This window comes from Platichthys flesus, chromosome 18 (assembly GCF_949316205.1).
Source record: "Platichthys flesus chromosome 18, fPlaFle2.1, whole genome shotgun sequence".
NCBI lineage: Eukaryota > Metazoa > Chordata > Actinopteri > Pleuronectiformes > Pleuronectidae > Platichthys > Platichthys flesus.
Window position 1 is genome coordinate 15,195,603 of NC_084962.1, and position 20,414 is coordinate 15,216,016.

Here is a 20,414-nt window from a genome sequence, read left to right on the forward strand (position 1 = left end):
ACAGGATGCACGCTGCAGCGGGAGCTCCTCTGCCGCTCGCACGATCCGAATCCGGGAGCGTCGGAATTTGACCGCTCCGTGTCATTGCCCCGGTTCGCCCGGTCCCAGCAGCAGCGGGGACAGAGTCAAGCTCCGGGAGGACGCCGGGGGAAAGAGACTGACCTGGACGGCGTGAAATGAGGAGCACATCCCGGCTCTGAGGCGACAGGGGCGGCTGCTTCATCGGCTCTCAAGGACGCACGGGGGGGGAAACAGGGGGAAGGAGGGGAGGAGGAGGAGGAAGGAGGAAAGAGGAAGGGGGAAACGGGGAAAGAAGTGCCCGCCGGCCCGAACTGCGAAGCATGGAGCGGGACGACACCGACACCGTGAGCTCGTCCAAAAAGACAATGATGGCGAGGATCTTTAAAGTTCGCAAGCGGAGGGAGATGCTGTTCGTGCAGGTGTGCTTCATCTGCAGTGTCCTCTTCGTGGCGTGGGGCATGTCGGCGCTGCTGACCAAGACAGGTGAGTGCACAAGGGGGAGACTGCGGTGGAGTCATGCACACACATGCATCTGGGGGGAATCGAACGCAACCACGGAGCTACACCTGCCCTCCATCAGCGCAGCCCGGTGGTGTCAAGGGCACGCCGGGCAGACATTGAATCCGTGCGCATTTTGGAGCAGGAGACGTCTCCGTCTTGTCCAAAATGCGCATGAGACGCCTCTGGTAGTGGTTTTTGCCCCATTTAGGACGCGTGTGTGGTTTGCGTTAGAGCATCACAGGATGCGTTAACCCCGCTGCTTCATCGCTCAGCAGACAAAAAGTCAAATGCACATGATTTCAGCTCGCAGGGTTTATTTTTTATCTGGAGAATAAACGCGCCTGTTTGTCGGTGTGTCGATGCCGCAGTGTGCGCGCCGTGGCAGCGGCACGTTTTTTAATTTGAGAGGCAGGCTCATGGTCATGGCGCTCACACGCACACCTCCTCCTGCTCCACATGCGCACACGCACCGATCCAAAGTAACCGACCCCGCAACGCACCCCGGTTTTGGCATGTTTACGCGTTTTTAATCCAAATTGTGGCGCTTTTCTCTCCGGTGCCAGGCGCAGACATCCTCGGTCACACAACACTGGAGCTGTGGTTATCGTCGTGTCTGACATCAGGCACACACACACACACACACACACACACACACAGTGGTTCACCTCGATCACACTCGTGCACCATCATCACGCTGCTGCCAGGCGCCGCAGGGTGATTTGAGGGGATGCCGATTTTTACGCAGAGGCCATTTGGGCAAAAGCAGGGAGGGTGGGATGCTCTCTTCTCGCTCCATGTTGCAATATTCATAGGTCGTGTCCGAGGTGTGCGCGGTGCAAACGATAGATCCCGCCGATCATGCGTGACGCGTGTGATGCCTCCATGCAAACACACACCCACATGCACACTACACACAAACTTGTCCATCCATGCACACGTGTCAAAACTCTTACTTCAGGCCCGTGGACACACTGACACTCAGAGCATCCCACACAGCCTCCCACACGGTTATGTAATCCAACCAGCAACCTTGACATTTTGCTGGTGAAGAATGATATCTGACACACCACTGGGATCAGGGGGCAACTACAACACACAAACACACACACATACCCAGTTTTGTCAGTGTCAACATGAATTTATATAATTTCTATTCCAGCCGCATTTTAAAACCAGGATTTTTTTGTGTATGTGTTTTAAAGAGCAAGTGCTTCTTCTAACCCCCAAATGCTCAGCGCCCCCAGACCCTGTGGTGGCATCCGTCCATCTGCAACCACTTAGGCCTGAAGGCTGGACACGCGGCTCTAAAACTCGCCACAGCTATTCGCCTGACTGTAGATCTCTAACGGATGTATCGGGAGTTTTATTAATTACATTAAAAACAACAAGAGGCTTAAAAGCTTATTCTGGAATGATATCATACAGGCGAGTGCAAATCTCTTATCTCCAAAGGCAGGCTGTGGGAGCCAAAGTAAGTCCGTCTCTAATGGCTCGCCCTTTTTTTTTTTTTTACATTTAATCAAGTTCGCCTGACCCACACAGTGATTGTCATGTGTGGGTATTTGATAGAAGGCATTTCTCGTGAATCTCAGGCCCAGCAGCAGCAGCTCTAGTGGTGGTGGTGGTGGTGGTGTTGGTGGTTTCAAGGTGACATGCAGGAGAAGTGTTTGATGAAAGAGAAGCAGAAAATCCCCCCCCATGAACCCAAGAGACCACAAAGCCCGGCCATAGCGTGTGAAAAGCTGCACTCTTCTCATCTTCCAGCCATCACAACACGGAGCGGGCGTTCTTCACGTCAGTCACAAACCCTGAGCTGCGTGTTTGCCTCTCGTGTGATGGATGGCAGAGTAACGGGAGGTGGGGGCCGCGTTGATGTGCCGAATGGTCCAGATGGATGGGATTTGATGTACTACTCCTGGGTTACATCTCCATAAAGAGGGGTGGGGCCCAACATGCTGTCGTGCATGCCGATCGGGCTTCATGTGTGATGGAGCTCGTCACGGGAGACGGTAAAACAGGTGTTTCTGAGCGGCAGGGCAGGGCCCAGCTCTGACAGGTAGCTGCAGTATGGCTGGAGGGGATGGCCGGGGGGGGGGGGGGGGTAGGCGGCAGACTGCTGGTGATGATTCTGTCGACGGGAGGGTGAACACTCGTGTAGCACGGGGAGATTGATGGATGGCTGTCCTTGGTCCGTCTCCTCCCTGAGCTGATTGAGCAGAGCTGCAGGGAGGACATTACGACTGTGCTGTCGTGGCCCGTTCTGTGTCCCTTTGCTGCTCGGTGCAGTCTGATGGGGGTGGAGTCACAGCTTTTCATTAAAATCCCATCAGAGCTCATTGGTTTATTCTCCAAAATAGCCCAGCAGATGCATCTTTTTAATATAACCCCTATTTCCCTGTAGTTTTTAAGATATCAGCTCGGTCTCTCTCCTATATTAAAACCAAATATATGCATATAAACCAAGCAATCTATAACGTGCACATACTTCTGCCATGTCCCAACTGCCTCCTTGTGTTCAATCGAGCCAACTTGAACACACTCGTAGATGTCAATCACCTCAACGTGCCATTAATCATTTCAGAGGGAATTTGTGAAAGTTAGAAAATGGGGAAAGTGGGAAAGGAAAATCCTGAATCCACACCAAAATTCAAAGGCTTCTTCCCTGACCCATATCTCATCCTATCCTTCCATCACGATTCGTAGCAATCCGTCCTGCAGTAGTGTAATACTGCTTACTAACAAAACATGGCAGATGTAGTAACTTGAACCTGTACAGATTGCAAACAACCAACAACTCACCAAATGAGCCTACCTAAATGTTGCTATTACAGCTCATCAGCCTACAAAGAGGTGACTTCTTTCAATACTGAGACATTGTCTAAATCAGTCTCCTCAATTTGGTTTGGAAGGAATGAAATTCTAAATTCGATAGGGCAACTAATTATAATATTATTTTTTTGCAACCCATAACATTTAATGTCTAGAGTGGTTAAGGGTTATTAAAAGAGTTTCAAAACACGAAAGCAGCAGAAAGTGAACTGGTCCATTTTGGCTATGTAAATAAATTAATAAATATGAATTTCAAAAAAGTTTGCAGAATTAAACCTGCAATCACCAAATCAACTGATTACTTAACCACTGGACTTATCGATTTATTTTAGGACTGATGAGATCTTGGCTCAGGGCGTCTTTTGAGATTTCCTGTCGTCTCAAAAACAAGAATTAATCAGTTTTACCGACCCATGGAATTCCTTTTATGACGGCAGGCCTCTGGTCATTGAACACAGTGAGTACGACCAGTAGTCAGTGAGTCAACATGGAGAAGAACAGACTGCAGCCCTGATTCCACGTCCAGCCTGTGTAGAAGTACTGACAGAATCACGTCCCCTTTGTTTTCCCTCTCAAATGCTTGGCAGAGAGAGCACAGTTACTGATCGTCCCCTGCATGCACACGCTCTCACACACGCACACACACATACAATCACACAATCATACAAACGCACACTGTTGTCCTGCTTTGTCTCGGTGAAAATTGATTTTTGTAGATCCTCGGTTTTATACTCATACGATTTCCTTGTGGTGGTCAAATGATTTTACACATGACTGGCTGGAGACATTAAAGTCAAATGAACTATTGTGCACAATTATCTATAACATGAAAATATCCACAAACGACACCCCAGAAGTTTGTGGTTGCATTTGTCATGGAGGCTGTACTGACACTTTGTGCAGACACCCTAACACTACAGAGATGTTTAATTTCTTTGTAAAGTCTCCAGCAGTAGATAGTGATAAATACACATTGGAGGTACTTGTACAAGTTTCTGAAGCCTCTTTGATTAGCTGGAAAATGCATCCTCACAAATCCACGATTTTCAAAGGTTTTGAAATAAAAGGTTCTCACAGAAATATAATGATCTTAAGGAACATCATTTATATAAATAAAAGCATATAGAGTAGTTTGAATGAGGTCAACCTTCAATATACAGCCGCAGTAATGATCCAACAATATCGGAGAGAAAAGTCAAACATTTTACTGCACCACAAGAGCTTTTACTCTTCGTACCTAAAGTACTTTTTGCTGATACATGCGTTAATTTAAGGTTTTGTCTGTCGTTACTTGTAGCAGATGATCTGAAAACCTCCTCCACCACCAAACGTCTCGTCATAATGGCAACTAAATGGCGTTCAATGACTAAATGCTTTGTCATGATTCGCCAAATGTCCTTTTAAAAATCAGCGTGATGACTCGACAGTCGCCTTAGTTCCCTTAACAATTGATTTCTTGTCGAGCACAGTACATTCCACCTATCCACGTCCTTCCCCCTGACATGGAATGGGACCGAGCTGTTATTGGGAGCGTTGCTTGAACAGAATTAAACAGAAGAGGGGAGACCAGAGGCGGCGGAGCTGGTTAGTGAGGAGGAACAGGTTGGAGCGGTGACTGGAGGGTTTGGTCTTTTGGATCGGACGACTGTGGGAAGCAGCTGCAGTCGCCTTGTGTACAATCTGTTGGTCCAGCGCCTGCTGATCTCCAGGCTGTCCCAACTGTGCCGGATTAAAACCCAAATTTTAATAAAGTCATTACTGTTCCTCTGAAAATGCAATCAGGTCGACTTGAATATCCTCAATGAAATAAAGGACTACTCTATGTGGAGGGATGTGGTGTCAGTCAGGGAAGAACCGATTAAAGTTCCGGATCAGGAGTCGGATTCAGAATCTTTTTATCCCTTGAAACATTTCGAGATGAGGCATTTTTTCAACTTTTTCATTTTTATCGGACCTTGAAAAATGAGGCACATTTAGGGGAACACCGTGGCTTGATAGAATTTAAGGGGACTGTTGGGCCTTGGCGGAGGTGTGAGCTCTACTTCGTGATCTTCGAGTTGTTTTGGGTTTCCAGTCTGGAGCCATCGTGTTTTTAAGTCTCCACTCCCATCAGCTTTGTTTCAAATTGCAGGAGGCAGCTGTTCTGAGCAAACCTTCTGCAGACTGACCTCTTTAGCAACCAAATGGCAAATTGACACAGTTAGCGACTTGCCGGTGAACACGGCAGAGCATTTAGCCGCTAAAGAACCACGGATTTCCCCCGGCCTCTCAGCAGAAAGCAATGTGTAGGGTCTTTTTATTTATTAATTTATGAATAATTCAAGTCGTTTAGGAAACAAAATTCCCACATTAATTTGTTTAAACTTCCCAAATTGGATTAATTTCTGGTCGTCTCCTCTCATTCTCACAAAAAGACGAAATTGTTTAGCTCGCCACCTGGTGGCTGACTGCAGTCTGAGCAGAAACCCTGTCTCATGTTGATGGATGGGACATGAGTCAGTCTAGGTCGACTTATTTTTTATAAAACATGGATTCTGCCATTTTTCGTAGTTATCACACTTTTATTTGTTCACGTGTTAGTTGTATCTGTTGCTTTAATTAGTTATTCAATGCTTTAAAAAACATGCTAAAAGATGGTTTTAATATCTCGGACAGTTTATCAGAATGAATACATTTTACTGTCTGTCATAGCAGCGTCACATTCGGCCTTTAATAAACGTTGTCTTTATAAGTGTGTTTCTGACACATCACACAAAATACTCTTTTTACCACATTAGATTCAGAATAACACAGGATCCTTATCAGCTGATCACTGATCCTGTAACATGTGCTGTAAGATAATATCTCATGTGACTGGTTTAGTTTTTCCATATAACGAGATAATGTGCGTTTCAAGGAGCAAATGTTCCTACGTGTCAACCCATTGTTTAAAAAATCAGCTTGATAGAACAACTCTCTGTTGTTTCCCTTTTGAAGTGTTAGTTGTCTCCTTTGTCTCCACCGTGCCTCGGTCATAGACTGAGACTGAGGCGAGACTAAGTGATCACACGCAGACACTCCCATGATTCCTGGAGACACTCGGATCATGTGAATCTAGAAAGTTTGAAACCAAGAGCCAGACAGAGGTGATCCGCGGATGAACAATTGGACAGAAACGCATCACACATCAGTCCTGGGTTTTCCCCACGAAGCAGCTCATAAGTGTGTGTGTCTACAACAACACAGTTCAATCATCATGAAAAATGCTGCTCAGCTTATTGGCTGGCACGATTTTACCTAATAGGTTTGGGACCGCTTGGTTTTTTATGTCCTCATTACGGAAGCTTAAGAGCAGTTTAATGAAAAATGAAAGTCGTGCACAGCACCTCCCACTCTGCCGTCCCAAAACATAATGACACAGCATCTGCATTTTGATGTTATTGCTGCTGCAGGAGGAAAGTGTCATGTAGACACAAACAAAACTCCTGGAAAAGCAACTTCATTTTGATAAAGGATTTTGATCATAGATCTTTTAGGTTGGGAAACATATTCTGTAGGTTTCAAAATGCAATATAACTCAGTAGAGGGCATATCTCCTTATGGTAATTCAGTGTTAAAATAATTCCTTGATCGGCACCAATCTGCTGCAAACAAACCACCAACAAACTGTCAGGGGTGAAAACATAACCACCTTGTCGGAGGGAAATGTGTCAAACGGGAGTTTCTATGTTTCTCTGTAGCGGAGGGGAGGATTTTAAATCATTTGACCTCCAACACGCTGTGTGCCGTGGACTTGGCTCCAGGCGCAGATGCAGATTTGATGTGATGATCTGATAATGAAATCTGTTTTTCTGTGGCAGGTCACGGGATGCTCGTGGAAGGACAGCCACACGCGGAATACTGGGGAAGACGACTAATGGCTTCGCTTCCAGACAATGAGACGGAGCCGAAGAACTGCTCAGAGCCAGGTACGTACAATCCATTGTTTCTTATAACAGTGGTGTAATGTGGGGAGGAACCACTTTTTAAGTATGTTTTGGCAAAGTTTTCCTCTCATTTCTCCCAGCTCACAATTAAATGTACATATTAATTTAACCACAAGTGCAGTATGATGTGATATCAATATAACACATGAATGAAGTGGAGGAAGATGTGAAGCTGGACAGACGCAGGATTCAAGAGATTTGTTGATAAGAGCAGACGCTGGGGTCGATGTCTGACTCAGACAAACTCCTGCTGCGTTTTCCACACGTGAAAGGCAAAGGCTGGAAAACGTGTGAGCCCAGAGTCTATGTCGGAAAGCGGCAGCTCAGGATCCAGTACTGTGTCGTGAACACTATCGGTTTGAAGATGGTCACGAGTTGTGGTCGTGTAGCTTGAGTTGATCTGCTGCTTGAACTCACCTCCTCACTGACTCCGTGTTTCACTGACTCAGTTTGGATCAGTCGCCCTGTACCAAGCTCCATTAAAAGAGTCGGCCATTGATTGTCTCACTGCATCTTTGGCACATTTTAAAGGAAGCAGCATTCTCTGTAATGAGTTCCACTGGACTGTGTGTTGACAGCTGCTGACATCTGCACTACAAACACAACATTCATAGTCTGCATGTCGTGAAGTTATTGTTTGAATCTGAGGTGATGAGGAGAAATGACCCTGTTCTTGTTATTTCATGTCTGTGCCTCAGTTTAAATCATTTCTTTAACAAACACTCGTAGTGTTTTCACAGCAGCTTTTTGCCTTCATGGAGAGTAATGATTTGATCCGTTGTGTTGCCGCTGCACCATTGTCACGATGGCTTTTTTATTTTTTATCATTGTAGCACATTACAGCTAAATATTTAATCGCCTCCTCTCCCGTGTGTGTGCTACATCATCTTTACTCCTCTACCGGTTATTTTTATCTCCTGGCTGATTGATGGCGAGCCACCTCCGCTTCCTGTAATTGCTCTGAAAAGTTTAACAACACAAAAAAAGTGTTTTCCACTTCAAACCACTGGTTCCAGCTCTTTGGATCAGACTTAAGTTTGGTTTCTTTGGTCTGAGGCACCGGTCACACATCAGATGGGATCGCAGCGATTTGTTCTGTTGGTCGATGACAATCTGCTAAAATGAACCTTCCACAGAAAACTGTAGCTGTTCTTGTTTGTCGATATGTGCTCGTATGAAAAAGGATTTTAAATGATGCAGAAAACGTGAGAACATGTGAACTTTTCTACTCCTTAATATCTGAATTACACCAGCCACCAAGTGTCCATCACATGGGTCAGGCTGTAGACCAGTAGGTGTGAAGGCGATCTATGGTTCCCTTTCTGTGATAACTGTGACACGGTGGAGAAACTGTCCTGTTCTGAGTTTTAGTCCCATTTGGTGATGCAGCTATGAGCTTCTGGTTGTGTGTTATAAACTGGTTGTAAAGGATTTTGGGGAAAAACCTGCTCGTTCGATTATTAAAAACATCGAAACATGGATGAAACAAAGATTTAGACATGTTGGAAATCATTGGAAGGGTTAAATCTAATGTCTCATTTTGCAGCATCATGAGTGACCTGCTGGGGCTGAGGACTGGAGGACAGTGAATCGGCTGTTCCACATATAAACCAGACAAACAAACACTTTTTCAAAACTGTGACCATTTAAATGTGAACTTTATTCCAGAGTCACGCTGGGGCTCTGTTGACACGAGCGCCAAATGACAAGATTATGTGCTGGAAGTTTTCCTCCTAATCCTCCAGGATTACCTCCCCCCCACATTCAAATGTCTGCAGCAGCGGAGGCAGCAGACTTCACATTCCAAACATTTCTCATGGGCTCCAGTCCTCCTTGCTCTTACCCCCCCCCCCGCCCCACCGCCCGGCCTCATCAATGTGACCTGATCATATGACTCTTTGTTCTCGGGGCTTGGTCTCGTGAATAATCCTGTCCTACTGCAGGCCCATCAGCTGACAGGTTGTTTTGGTGGCATGTGCTTGTTCTGAATGTTTGGTAAGACTAATATACAGATGTATTTTGATACATCAGCCATGACTATATATTTTGCCTTTGGCAGATTAAAGTAAAAAAAATCTGTTGGAAGTTTGTTTTGAAAGTTTTTTTTCTCGATGGAAGTTGATGGTGTAGAACTAGACTGGAACTATACTTCTGAAACCACATCACTAGGTTTATATCGATCTGCACCTAGTTGCACACACTCAAAATGAATCAGTCTCCTAAACGTGTGATTTCTTTTTATTGACGTAAAGATCCAGGACTAATTTTGTGAGAAATCAATTAGTGATGTCACAAGCAAAGAAAAACAAAAAACTGGATACGGCCCTTATCCGAATCTGCAAGAAAATTGAACGGGATCTTCCGAGAGCAGAGTTTAACTGGCCTTGCACTGCTCCTGCAATGTTGACTAATAAGATCATAATGTTATCTAACACTCGGTGAATCTGCTTCCAGCCGTCAGACGAGTGGTGAGGTCTGAACGAACGCAATTAACTTGTTGTCAGGAGGAATTATCATGAATGAAAAGAGGAATGACTCAGACTGGATGTTCATGTTGTTTTTGAAAAAGTGTCACGCTCCCCGCCTGATTTCTTATTTCACAAGGAAGGGAGAAGACGTCTTGGTTCATGTTGAGGGAGCTAACGTTTTAGATACATCCACCACAGACACTTCTTAACTCAGCAGAGATATGAGGTTTATATAAACTTCCGAGGGTCTGCCTTTAGTCAGGATGACGTTGATGCAGTTTGAAATTACTTATTGATTACAAAAAATACTAGGTAAAATAGTTGATCATGGATTATAATCATCCAGTGGTTTACCCCCTCCCCCCCCCGTCTTAATTAAAGAGCGTGGTCCCTCAGTTGCAGGGCAGAACTTATTGATCTTGCGTAAAGATTTTGTTATGGTGTCACTCTCCACAATGTGTGGCAGCGCCGCTTGTGCTTCGATTTCCCCAATCCAGCTTCTGCTCTCCTCCTCGCCCTCACGCTGCCTCTGTGCACACGGGAAACATCTGCAGAAAAAACATCTGCACGTGAAATCGATAAGTCCTGCTCTCAAACTGATGGACGCCACTCTGGCATGAAGATGTGGGAAGATAAGCTCACCATTGATGCTTGATCTCACCATAAAGTTGATTTCCAGATGGCTTCCAGAATGAAATGTATCTTCTGAGCTCGGTAAAGGCCGAGTGAGACGTGTTTGTGCCACATGTCCGTGCGTTTGATTCCCTGTGCAGCTGTGGTGAGGAAGTTACCAACCGGGCTGGTTCGGATGACAGTTACTACCGGAGGCTGTTTTTTGGTTTTCTGCTGAGCGGGTGCAGCATCTGACGGCATTCCGTTTTAATTAGGCGGCTGTTTGTGGGCTGCGTCGTTTACGCTCGGCCAGCTTTGGTCTCCACGCCTTCTTTCCCTCATTATTATTTCCCTGATCGGTGGGGGAGCCCTTCTCCGAGGTCGTGGGGTGTTAATGTTGTTCTACTGCGTCCTGAGACTTCTGCAGCTCAGGCGGGCGGCCATTCATCATTAGTACATGCTTTTATCAGCCGTTCAGTATTAATTCCTCGAAAACAAAAGTTGCTGTTTGTTGTGCTCCTGCTCGTTGTGTGACAAAACCTCTTAATACTTTTATGAGCCGTCACATATCACCCTTGAGTCACACCGTCCATGGTTCCATTTCCACGACAAATGGAATAGATGCATTTTTTGTTGTTGCTTTTTCACGAATATTTGACAAGTAGCGGTTAAATTAATTAATTATGAGTGCCTCCAGGGGCGTGATCAGTTGTGTGTTTGCTGAGAACAACTCAGAGGTTTACACAGGGATGGAGAATGTCGGATGATATGCTCTCTCATAGCTGATGTCGCCCCCCTCATGTGGGACACACCGATACAGATGGAAGAGCACAGGGAACCGGTGAGAGGGCAGAGCACCGTGGCTAATGTACTGCAGGAGGAGTAATTTACCTTTAATAAAGACGGTGCTAATGCTACGTACTGAAAACTCCCACTCGAGTGGTATTATTGTCCCGGATGGAGTGGAGGGCCGTGCACAACAAAGCAGAGGTTTCAGAGGTTGCTATGAATTCATCTGATGTGATTTGTGATGGTGGTTTTTAGATATATAACTGTGGCACTAATCTGCTCATGGGGGGGGGGGGGGGGGTTGCACATGTTGCATGTTAGGCAAGGGGAAGGAAATGGGAGGAACTGTGGTTAAGCCCATCCTGCACACAGAGTATTATTATTAATGGTATTTTTTTTGTAAATTAAGTGTAAATACCGTTTTTCTTTACGATCAAATTCCTCTAATTAAATAATTTATATTTAACCTAGAATAGATTATTATAATAATTCGTGGATTTATAAAACAGGAAATTACACAAATTCTTCATCGTCTTAAATGATAAATTACATTGAATTCTATGTGAAAGTAAACATACTGCTGAATGTATGCATTTGTATTGGTAACCCTTAGTTTTTACTGTAATTTTACATTAAGTGTTGAAGGTATTTTGTAATTTAAAAAGGTAATACCACCAAGCAGGTACAGACTAGAGATATATGAGCATTAACTAACATATTCTAATTTAATTCATTCCACTGGGAGACTTGTTACTCTTGTCCTTTTTCACAGTGTATTTTGTTTGTAATGACGACTGTGTGTGCGAGTCTCAAAGAAAAGGCAGGATTTGATAATGCTGAGTTATTTCTGGGACGGGTGGGGGGGATGGGGGGGGGGGGGTAGGAACGGGCTCAAAAGAATTGGCGGGAGCACGAGGAGTAAAGCCGCCAGCGGGGGAGCCGTGCTGCAGGTTCGTCCACTCCCAGGGAAACACCAGAAGGAGGCTTTTTAAAAGGGAATTACACAAGCGGGGGGGGGGGGGGGGATTATGCTGCTGCGCATAATGGGAACTGACCTCGCTCTGCTTCTCGCTCGCATGCCAACAGTGGAACAATGCGGCGAGGCGAGCGCAGGCACGAGCACCTGCACTCTCCACGCCGTGCACGTCAAGCAGGCCTGACCCCTTTATGTAAACACTCCTCGTCATTCTGTCCATTTTGAGATCTGCTGCCTTTTCGCTGCTCGTAAAGCAAGAAGTGCTTTTCATTAGATTCTGCGGAGAGGGAGGGCATTCGTGATGGGTTTCAAACAGTAGCCGCTCTGTTCTCTTTGTTATTGCAGATTCCTACTTCCTCCCCCCCCCCCCCCCCCCCCCCCCCCCGAGGGAGTTGCTCACCTATTTCTCCTGTGCACAGTTGAACGCATATGTTTGACAGTGGTGTCCCCTTAAAGTTATTGAACCAGGGGGTCTTCTGGTCCACCGCGATGCACACACACGTCGTGATGGGAATTCATGCTAAATGTATACATGTGCGATAGGTACATGTGTGTGTGTGTGTGTGCTCATGCAGGTGAAATCACATGTGTTTAAGTGCTCACCCGGCCGTGTGGGAACAGCTGTACATGTGACGCGTGAGCACGGGAAAGTATTGACCGAACGACAAAGGGATAATCGTGCGTGTCGACCGAGCCGCTGTGCATTTGGTGACTTGCTTCTGTTTGACCCCTCAGCCTTTCCCACAAGGCGAACCTGCGCCAGCGTCATCGTGTTGACCAGCCGGGCCGATGTCATGATGCCCGCTCATGTCTGCTGGAGCAAGTTAATTATCTAATAGGCTAATAATGACCCAAAGGAGCCGCTCTCCTCTCGAGAGTCTCTTCATTACTGTACTGGCGTGTGGCTCGCGTGGCGTTAATGACCCGACTGGTGTGTGAGTGCAGGCCGTGACAGAAGGTAGCACCAGGCGTCCAGCCAGAACAATCCGCTTGTGTAGTTATGTTTTGATGTGGCTGTTTTTTAATCAGCAGTTATTGTGATTTTACGCATCAGAACTATTTTAAGGTTCAGTAGATGACAGCGTTCTGGAAAATGTGGCGTTTGCAGGACTTCATCTGTAACTGGGATTTGTGTGAGCGTTGTGTTAGAGCGTGGCCCCCTCTGTGCACAGCCCTGTCAGTCCTCGTCTGGGACAACAGACGGCACCCGATACTGAGCTCCATTATGTAACAGCACCATAATATCTGAAATATTACCAGATTATGGAATAATAATTGTGCAAATGTAAAGAATGGCTCGCATGCTCTCTGACTTTAACACGTCAGTATATCCAGGCTATCTGAGGGGATTTCAGGATATTAACTAAGAACTAAAGCTGTGGAAAGTAGCCTGTGTAGAATATGTAGAGTATGACACATGAGATCTACTTTTTTTTTTTTATTTGTTCATTTTAAATCACACTTCTAGCAGCAGTGATGCAGAACTTAGGAAAATACTTTTACATGAGTTAGAGGGAGGAACCGGCTTTCCAAAATTATACTGGTTGGGGGGGGGGTTGAAAATTCGGTGACACATTTTTTTTATAGCTGAAACGATTCTTGCCAGAATTATTTAAGTCATTTAAACAAAGTGAGAGAACTAGGTCTCAGCATTTCTCATATCCGAGATATTTTGGCTTCATTTTTGTTCAATGGGTGAGGTAGAGATGTGTCGGCCATCTTTATTTATGTTCTAACGTGTCATCGGCTAACTTTTAAATTACTACTTTTTGTGAATTAATGTTTCATGTGTTCTATTCTCACTTAAAGAACTGACGACTGTTAAATGAGATAAAGCTGAGAACGACGGGCATTACTGAGCTCGACCAGACGACCCTACACGCAAATGAATGTGCTCCTTAATGGCCGACTGAGCACACTAAACCACCCCTCCAGTAATTCTTGTGCTGTACCTCACTGACCCCAGTGCAGTGATGCTGTTAAAAGTATTAATGTGGATTGTGGCAGCGCTGCGTCTCGTAAAATCCTCCCAACACTTCTCGTGAGGTCTCCGCGTGGCCTTGTAATTACTTCTGGAGTTGATAAGATGAGGAGCAGAGGGTTGCGGGGGGGGGGGGGGGGGGTGGATGAACACAAATTGTTGCCAGTAATTTCTTGCATAAGCGGCCCAGTCAGGTGTCCAAACAGAGAATCCAGGGTTTATTTATAGACTTGTGGCTTAGCTTCTGAAAGGGACTTTTTATTATTATTTTATTTGTTTTAGTTCCTGCACGCCCTGCCAGTCCTGACGTCCTCTCGTTCGCTCCCTTCCTCCCTCGCTGGCTGACAGGCAGCAGAGCTACACAAACAGGATAAAGGCTTTAGTTGTATTTTCAGAAGTGTACGATCACAAAACCTTTGTTCAGCACACAGCAGTCTATTCTGAACGCAGTCAGCTCGGCACGATTCCTTCAACACATTTACCTGAAGATGTCCTTTGGCTCAAGGTGCCCGATGTTTGGATTCCTGTAGATCTCAGTGCTGTATTGCATGATAGGTTTTATTGGACAAAGGATTAACTAGAGTGACACTCAGTGAAGTGCCCCCTTATGAAACCACATTTCAATTCACTACTCTGCACCACTTGGCACACATCTGCCAAATGTCTATAATGTGTCTTCAGTTCTTTCATTTGACATCTGTAAAAATGGCCTTTGACCCCACAGAGCTACATATTACATACGATTCTATTTATGGGCCTCCATTTGTGATGCCTCACTGAAGTGCTCCGTCTGTCCCCCTGCTCCCGTGTGCACGTCCTGTCCTGTCCTAGTGTGTGAAATGGCTGTGGAAGCATGTGCATGTCCGGTTTGACCTCTAACGCTGAGGAGACACAAACGAACCCTGCAGACTCTGTCGAGTGGAGTGTTTACCGGGACTGGGAGGTGACCCCCTGCCTGCCCGTCGCCTCTCGGCTGCCTCAGCGCCGGCGCCCTTTAAACACCTTTTGTGAACACCACCTATTTTTAACGCCCCACGCAGCCGGAGCTGATTGTGTACATCAGCATGGGGGCTAAACGGTAACTAAAGAGCATGGGTGGCTGCGGCATTCAATGGTTGAATTGAAAGCACCACAAGGCCGGAGAGCAGGAGGCGAACAGACGTGGAAAGGATATTTCCCCGTTTAACACTCAGCCATTGGAGCGCGAATGATATACAGCCGTGGTGTTTGTGGACGAGGTATCAGTGGGAGTTTAGCTTTCTGTATTGGCATCAGTTTGTTTTCAGTCACCTCTGAGGGCACAGCTGACAAATCCCGTAATTGATTGTGCCTTTGCCTGAGGCCGCCGGCTCCCTGACACGTTTAATACAGCCCCCATAAAGCCGTCTGAAATGAAATGAGCTAAAGCCGCCTGCCACACTCTGTGTTTTCAATGTCATCCAGGTGTTCTGCAGCTTCTCATTACCCTTGTGTATTAAGGTCATAATCCACATTACTTGTATGCTAAACTTTGTGTTATTCGGTGCCGTAATGAAAACGGGATGCATTTGCTGTCACGATGCCTGTAAGATACCGAATCTCCTCCAAATCAAGGTCGGATTAATTTGTCTCCCACCGCCTGCAAATGGCATTGAGCTCACGGCTCTTTTGTTATGCGGCAAAAGATAATGTGTGTGATGACATATGGAGATGCACCGTGTGCCACATTTCCATCCACGTGATGCAATTGAATGAAATCCAGGAGGCGTGCACGTTGATTAGGTGGACCCGGACTCGCATCCTGTGGAGTATTTGATTTGCCTGTGCAGTGTTCCAAACGCTGCGCCGACTCAGTCATGTGTGTGGGATCATCGAGTGTCGTGAAAACAGGCGTCGTGAGGTCGGGACAGATGCAGTGAGAGGTCTCAGGTGAGCACTGTTCCACTTCATGGGTCCATATGTGACAAGGGCCCAAATCTTGTAAACAGCATTGTGTTTGCTGTTTTTCCAAAGCATTACACATTAATGGAAGAGAAAAGAAGTGTTGTTAATCTATTTGCATTCTAGCAACTGTGGAAAAGATGAACTTTGTAGATTCAGTAATCAATCTGTTGTGAAGGAGTCAGCTGAGGATCAACTGAGAGTCAAATTGCCATTGTACCGAGGCGACGTTCACACTCGGATGTGTGACTGATTGAATCATCCTTTGCCATGAAGTCATCTTTTCTTTTTTTGTTCTATTGTTAATCTGATTAAGCAAAATCCAGGGGAGATTCCTTTTAAGAGAACAACCATGCATCTCCATGTCCGATGAAATGAAGAGAATCGAATGGTGCCATCGTGTTTGTCATTCCAAGAAATTGGCATGTATGTGTTTGTCTCTCGGGACTGGTGTCCATTCTGAACTGGTAATACATGGCTGGATAACAATGAGGTTTTGTACATTCATGGTTCCCAGAGGAGGAATCCCAGTGACCTTGAGGCTCCTCTGACATGTAGAGCCACAAGAGCCACTTACCTTTTCTCTATCTTCTGATCTTTTTCATCTTGGGCCTTCATCGGGTGAATTCGTCAAAATACTTTGGGTTTGTGACTAAATGTCTGTAAAACTAAACACATTCCCAGTAGCCTTTAGCTAATTGGTACACGTTAGCATGCTAATACTAACATGTTTGTCAGTGTGAGCACGTTAGCATGCTGATCTTGGCATTTAGCTCAAAGCCCCGCTGTGCCTGAGAACCGCCTCAGAGAGAGTAGCTGGCTGCTGGGTAAGGCTAACTGTAGCTCAGACAGACATGGCTTATGTAAGCAGCATACCGGTAATGTTGCCGGCTTGTTACAAAGCAAGACGAGATGAGAGGCTGCAGGCCGGGTCCAACGGGGACAGGTCGGCCGGGCAGAGGCCCTTCCCCACAGGGGCCGGGGGGGGCGGCCAGCTCTGCTCCCCAGCCAGGTGCACTGCGGTGTGGCCGTGCTCCCAGAGATCTGAGCCGTCTGGTGGTACCACTATCCCACTGTGTTCCAGCTGGAGCTCTGGATGATGGATGACGAGTCCCCAGCATGGCACGTTTTTCTGCCCCCTGCTTTAATTCACTATGACTTCAGGCTCCTAATATAGCTCAAGTTTTTTACAACAGTGTTTTTTTTGTTTTAGATGCTTGATTCTCTCTTTTCCATGAATAGATACGAAGTCATCGGTCGGTAGGGGGTGTGACATACCACAAGGAGAATCAGGGTTTGAAGTGAAAATTTTAAACCCTCTCAGTCCTTTTGATAATTTAAAGCCTTTGATGTCTGCGTTTCCAGACATTTTTTGGATGACGATCACAGGCAGCGATTTGATTTGCATTTGACTCTTTCTGGCTGTTATGCCCTGTTTCTTTTCTTTTTTCCTGGTAAACAAGACACTTCTGCTGTAATACATAATCCACTGGAAAGCGATATTAGACAAGGAGTAACTGTGCCTTGGGTGCCACCACAAAATGAAGTGAGTCTAAGCCAGCTGAGCCTCGGGGCAGCCCAGGCCGGTTCCCTGGAGCCCGACATCCTCTATGAATTCACACTGTCCTCTCTAGAACATGTACTGTCATGCTGCTGATGTGTGCTGACCCTGACGTTTCCTTCTCTCCGCAGCGATACACGAGTTCCCCGGTGACCTTTTCACCAATCCAGAAAGAAAGGGCGGGGCCATTATGCTGCACATTGTGGCGGTAAGAATACTTGGTTGGATTTAGAAGCTTTTCACGTAGCTAGTAACTGCTTTACTGGCTTTTAAAGCCTGGAAGGTAAATTGGGGTTATGAGGGTTGTTTCTGCCAAGCCAGATTTGAAAGAGAACTCGTGGGAAAGTTATGATCCTATTAAAACCAGCATGCACCCAGGTTATTGTGAAAACAATATCCTATACTGGCACAGCACAGAACAGACCTTGTTCAAGGCCGTACACTCATACATATCACTCCCTTTTAAAAGTGCATATATATATATATATATATAAATTAGTCTCTATGAAATCTGAAATAATTTTGGGGAAAAAATGCCAAATTTTGCAATGTTTAAGAAAGTAATTCAAATAAATTTCCATATTTGACCCCTTGTCCAGATCTATACCAAAATTTAGATTTCTTATGTTTTGGTCTCTTTTCCATCCTGCCATGTTTGGTGGAAATCTGTTCGCTACGTTTCTGCAGAAACCAATCCCCGACAATGAAGACCTCATTGCTGGAGGTCAGTGGCGTATTGACTCGTAAAGGTACATAGGGAAAGAACAAAAAGTGAATAAAGCATTTAAGTATCCTCAACAACAAAGATCTGAACGCACATTATCACAACAGAGGCACAGCGAGCAGCCGTTCGTATCATTTTATCACTTGGAGTATCATAAAAAGATGATGGTCTCTAAAAGGAGAGCTTGAACTCTGAGTAAATTGGAAAGCTGCATAAATATGATGCAGCTTCTCTTGGGGTACAGAGTGTTGTTTGAAATGGTCGCCTGAGTCATTAGAACAGTTCAGATAAGGTGAGGATTAAGCAAAAGGAGTTTGAGGTGCTGAAAACTGTTGTTTATATTGCTTCATGTTAAGCTCTTCTGACTTTGACATAAAGACTATGGTAACGCTCCTAACTAACACACAAACGCAGGGGAACACAACCTCCACTGCGGGGGTAATCTATTGTAAATTAATTGAAATTTTATCAGCTGAAAATGAAATTCCATAGTTTCAAAGCTTTCACTTTACTGCTGGAGAAGTGCTGAAGCTGTGTAATGTGTTATGATTGTTGGAGTAAAGGATAGTTTGACTTTTTAGTAAAAAATTCTCTAACAAATCCTTCGCTGCTGCTCAACAAAGGAAACACTGAACAGGGACAGGGAAAGAGAATTTCATACTGAATAACAAACAGTCTCATCATGGCCCCTTACGAACAAAAACAGAAAAATATATGAATTAAAATGGTTTAAATAATATTTTAACACTTGGATATGCTTGAGTTTAATTGAGATAAGTTCTAATGAGAAACTGCTCATAAAATCCCCACAAATTAAATATTATGATCCCTACAGCCTCTCGTAGTCTGGTCAGGTTCGTTTATCTTTTAATGCAAGTAGCTGAGATTTTAAAGATCCTGTTCTCCCATCTGAACCTTGGCCCAGACTTTATTCTGCACACCCGAATATATGACTCAATACAAATATGACTTATTGTCCTGGCTTCAGCACAGAGCCGAGTACAAAGTGTGTGTGTGTGCACTGCGGTCCTGCACTGCCCCCTGTGGATAGCATAGAGCAGAGCACGCCTGCCACAGCTGCCTGGCCTTGATGATGTCACAGCTGATCTATAATTTATAGATCTCTCTCCTCAGCTACTGAAATAGCCCCCCCCCCCCCCCACACACACACACACACACAGCAGTGGTGTGCAGGTCCCGTAGGTTTTTTAGATTATAAGGGAAAACGTCTCTGAACTGACGGTTTAATTTAATGCCATTTTAAATTTAAGTGGGTGCCGTGCTTAATATTCCCCTTCACTCGTCCTTTAGCCCAAAAACATCTCTGCTCTGCCAATTCACTGATTTATTAACATTTCTGTTTTGCCCTTCTCTCTCTCTCTCTTTCTCTCTATCTCTCTCACACACTCAATCTTAACTCTGTCCGCAGACCCTCTACATGTTCCTGGCCCTCGCTATCGTGTGCGACGAATACTTTGTGACCGCGCTGGAGAAGATCTGTGAGGTACAGGGTTCTTTTGTAGTCTCTAATCTTTCAGTGTTTGAGGAGCACACCGCTGGCCTGTCTGCCTGAGACGCCCGTCTTTGTGTTGTTTTCCGCAGAAACTCGATCTGAGTGAAGATGTTGCCGGAGCCACCTTCATGGCAGCTGGCAGTTCTGCACCAGAGCTCTTTGCATCCGTCATTGGTAAAGACACACACACACACACACACACACACACACACACACACACACACACATTCCTACATACACATCTATACCGGGTGTGCAATGCACGAGTGCACGACATCCCCAGATGGTTGGTGTCACTGCTGATTCTGATTGGCCGACTCCCTGTGTGCAGGTGTCTTCATCACCCATGGAGACGTGGGGGTGGGCACCATCGTTGGCTCAGCAGTCTTCAACATCCTCTGCATCATTGGTGTCTGCGGGATCTTCGCTGGACAGGTGTGTGTGTTTGTGTGTTTGTGTGTGTGTGTGAGGCAGTGACTTACCGCTGTGGCTGCATCATCCTGTTTATTTATAGCACATGTGGAGCAGAAGTTCCTTTTCGCTGAGGGGAAACA

At 45.6% G+C, this 20,414-nt stretch overlaps 1 protein-coding gene across 3 annotated transcripts in view; it reads left to right on the forward strand.

The window, feature by feature from the left end:
* The first annotated feature begins 303 nt into the window (after positions 1-303).
* slc24a4b (solute carrier family 24 member 4b) overlaps positions 304-20,414 on the forward strand; it is a 33,733-nt gene continuing 13,622 nt past the window's right edge. For all 3 annotated transcript variants that reach the window (XM_062411927.1, XM_062411926.1, XM_062411928.1), the window contains exons 1-6: positions 304-504; positions 7,191-7,298; positions 17,755-17,831; positions 19,777-19,851; positions 19,950-20,034; positions 20,192-20,295. In XM_062411927.1, coding sequence (XP_062267911.1) covers positions 342-504; positions 7,191-7,298; positions 17,755-17,831; positions 19,777-19,851; positions 19,950-20,034; positions 20,192-20,295 — 612 coding nt within the window. In that variant the 5' untranslated portion in view covers positions 304-341. The remainder of the gene's footprint in view (positions 505-7,190; positions 7,299-17,754; positions 17,832-19,776; positions 19,852-19,949; positions 20,035-20,191; positions 20,296-20,414) is intronic.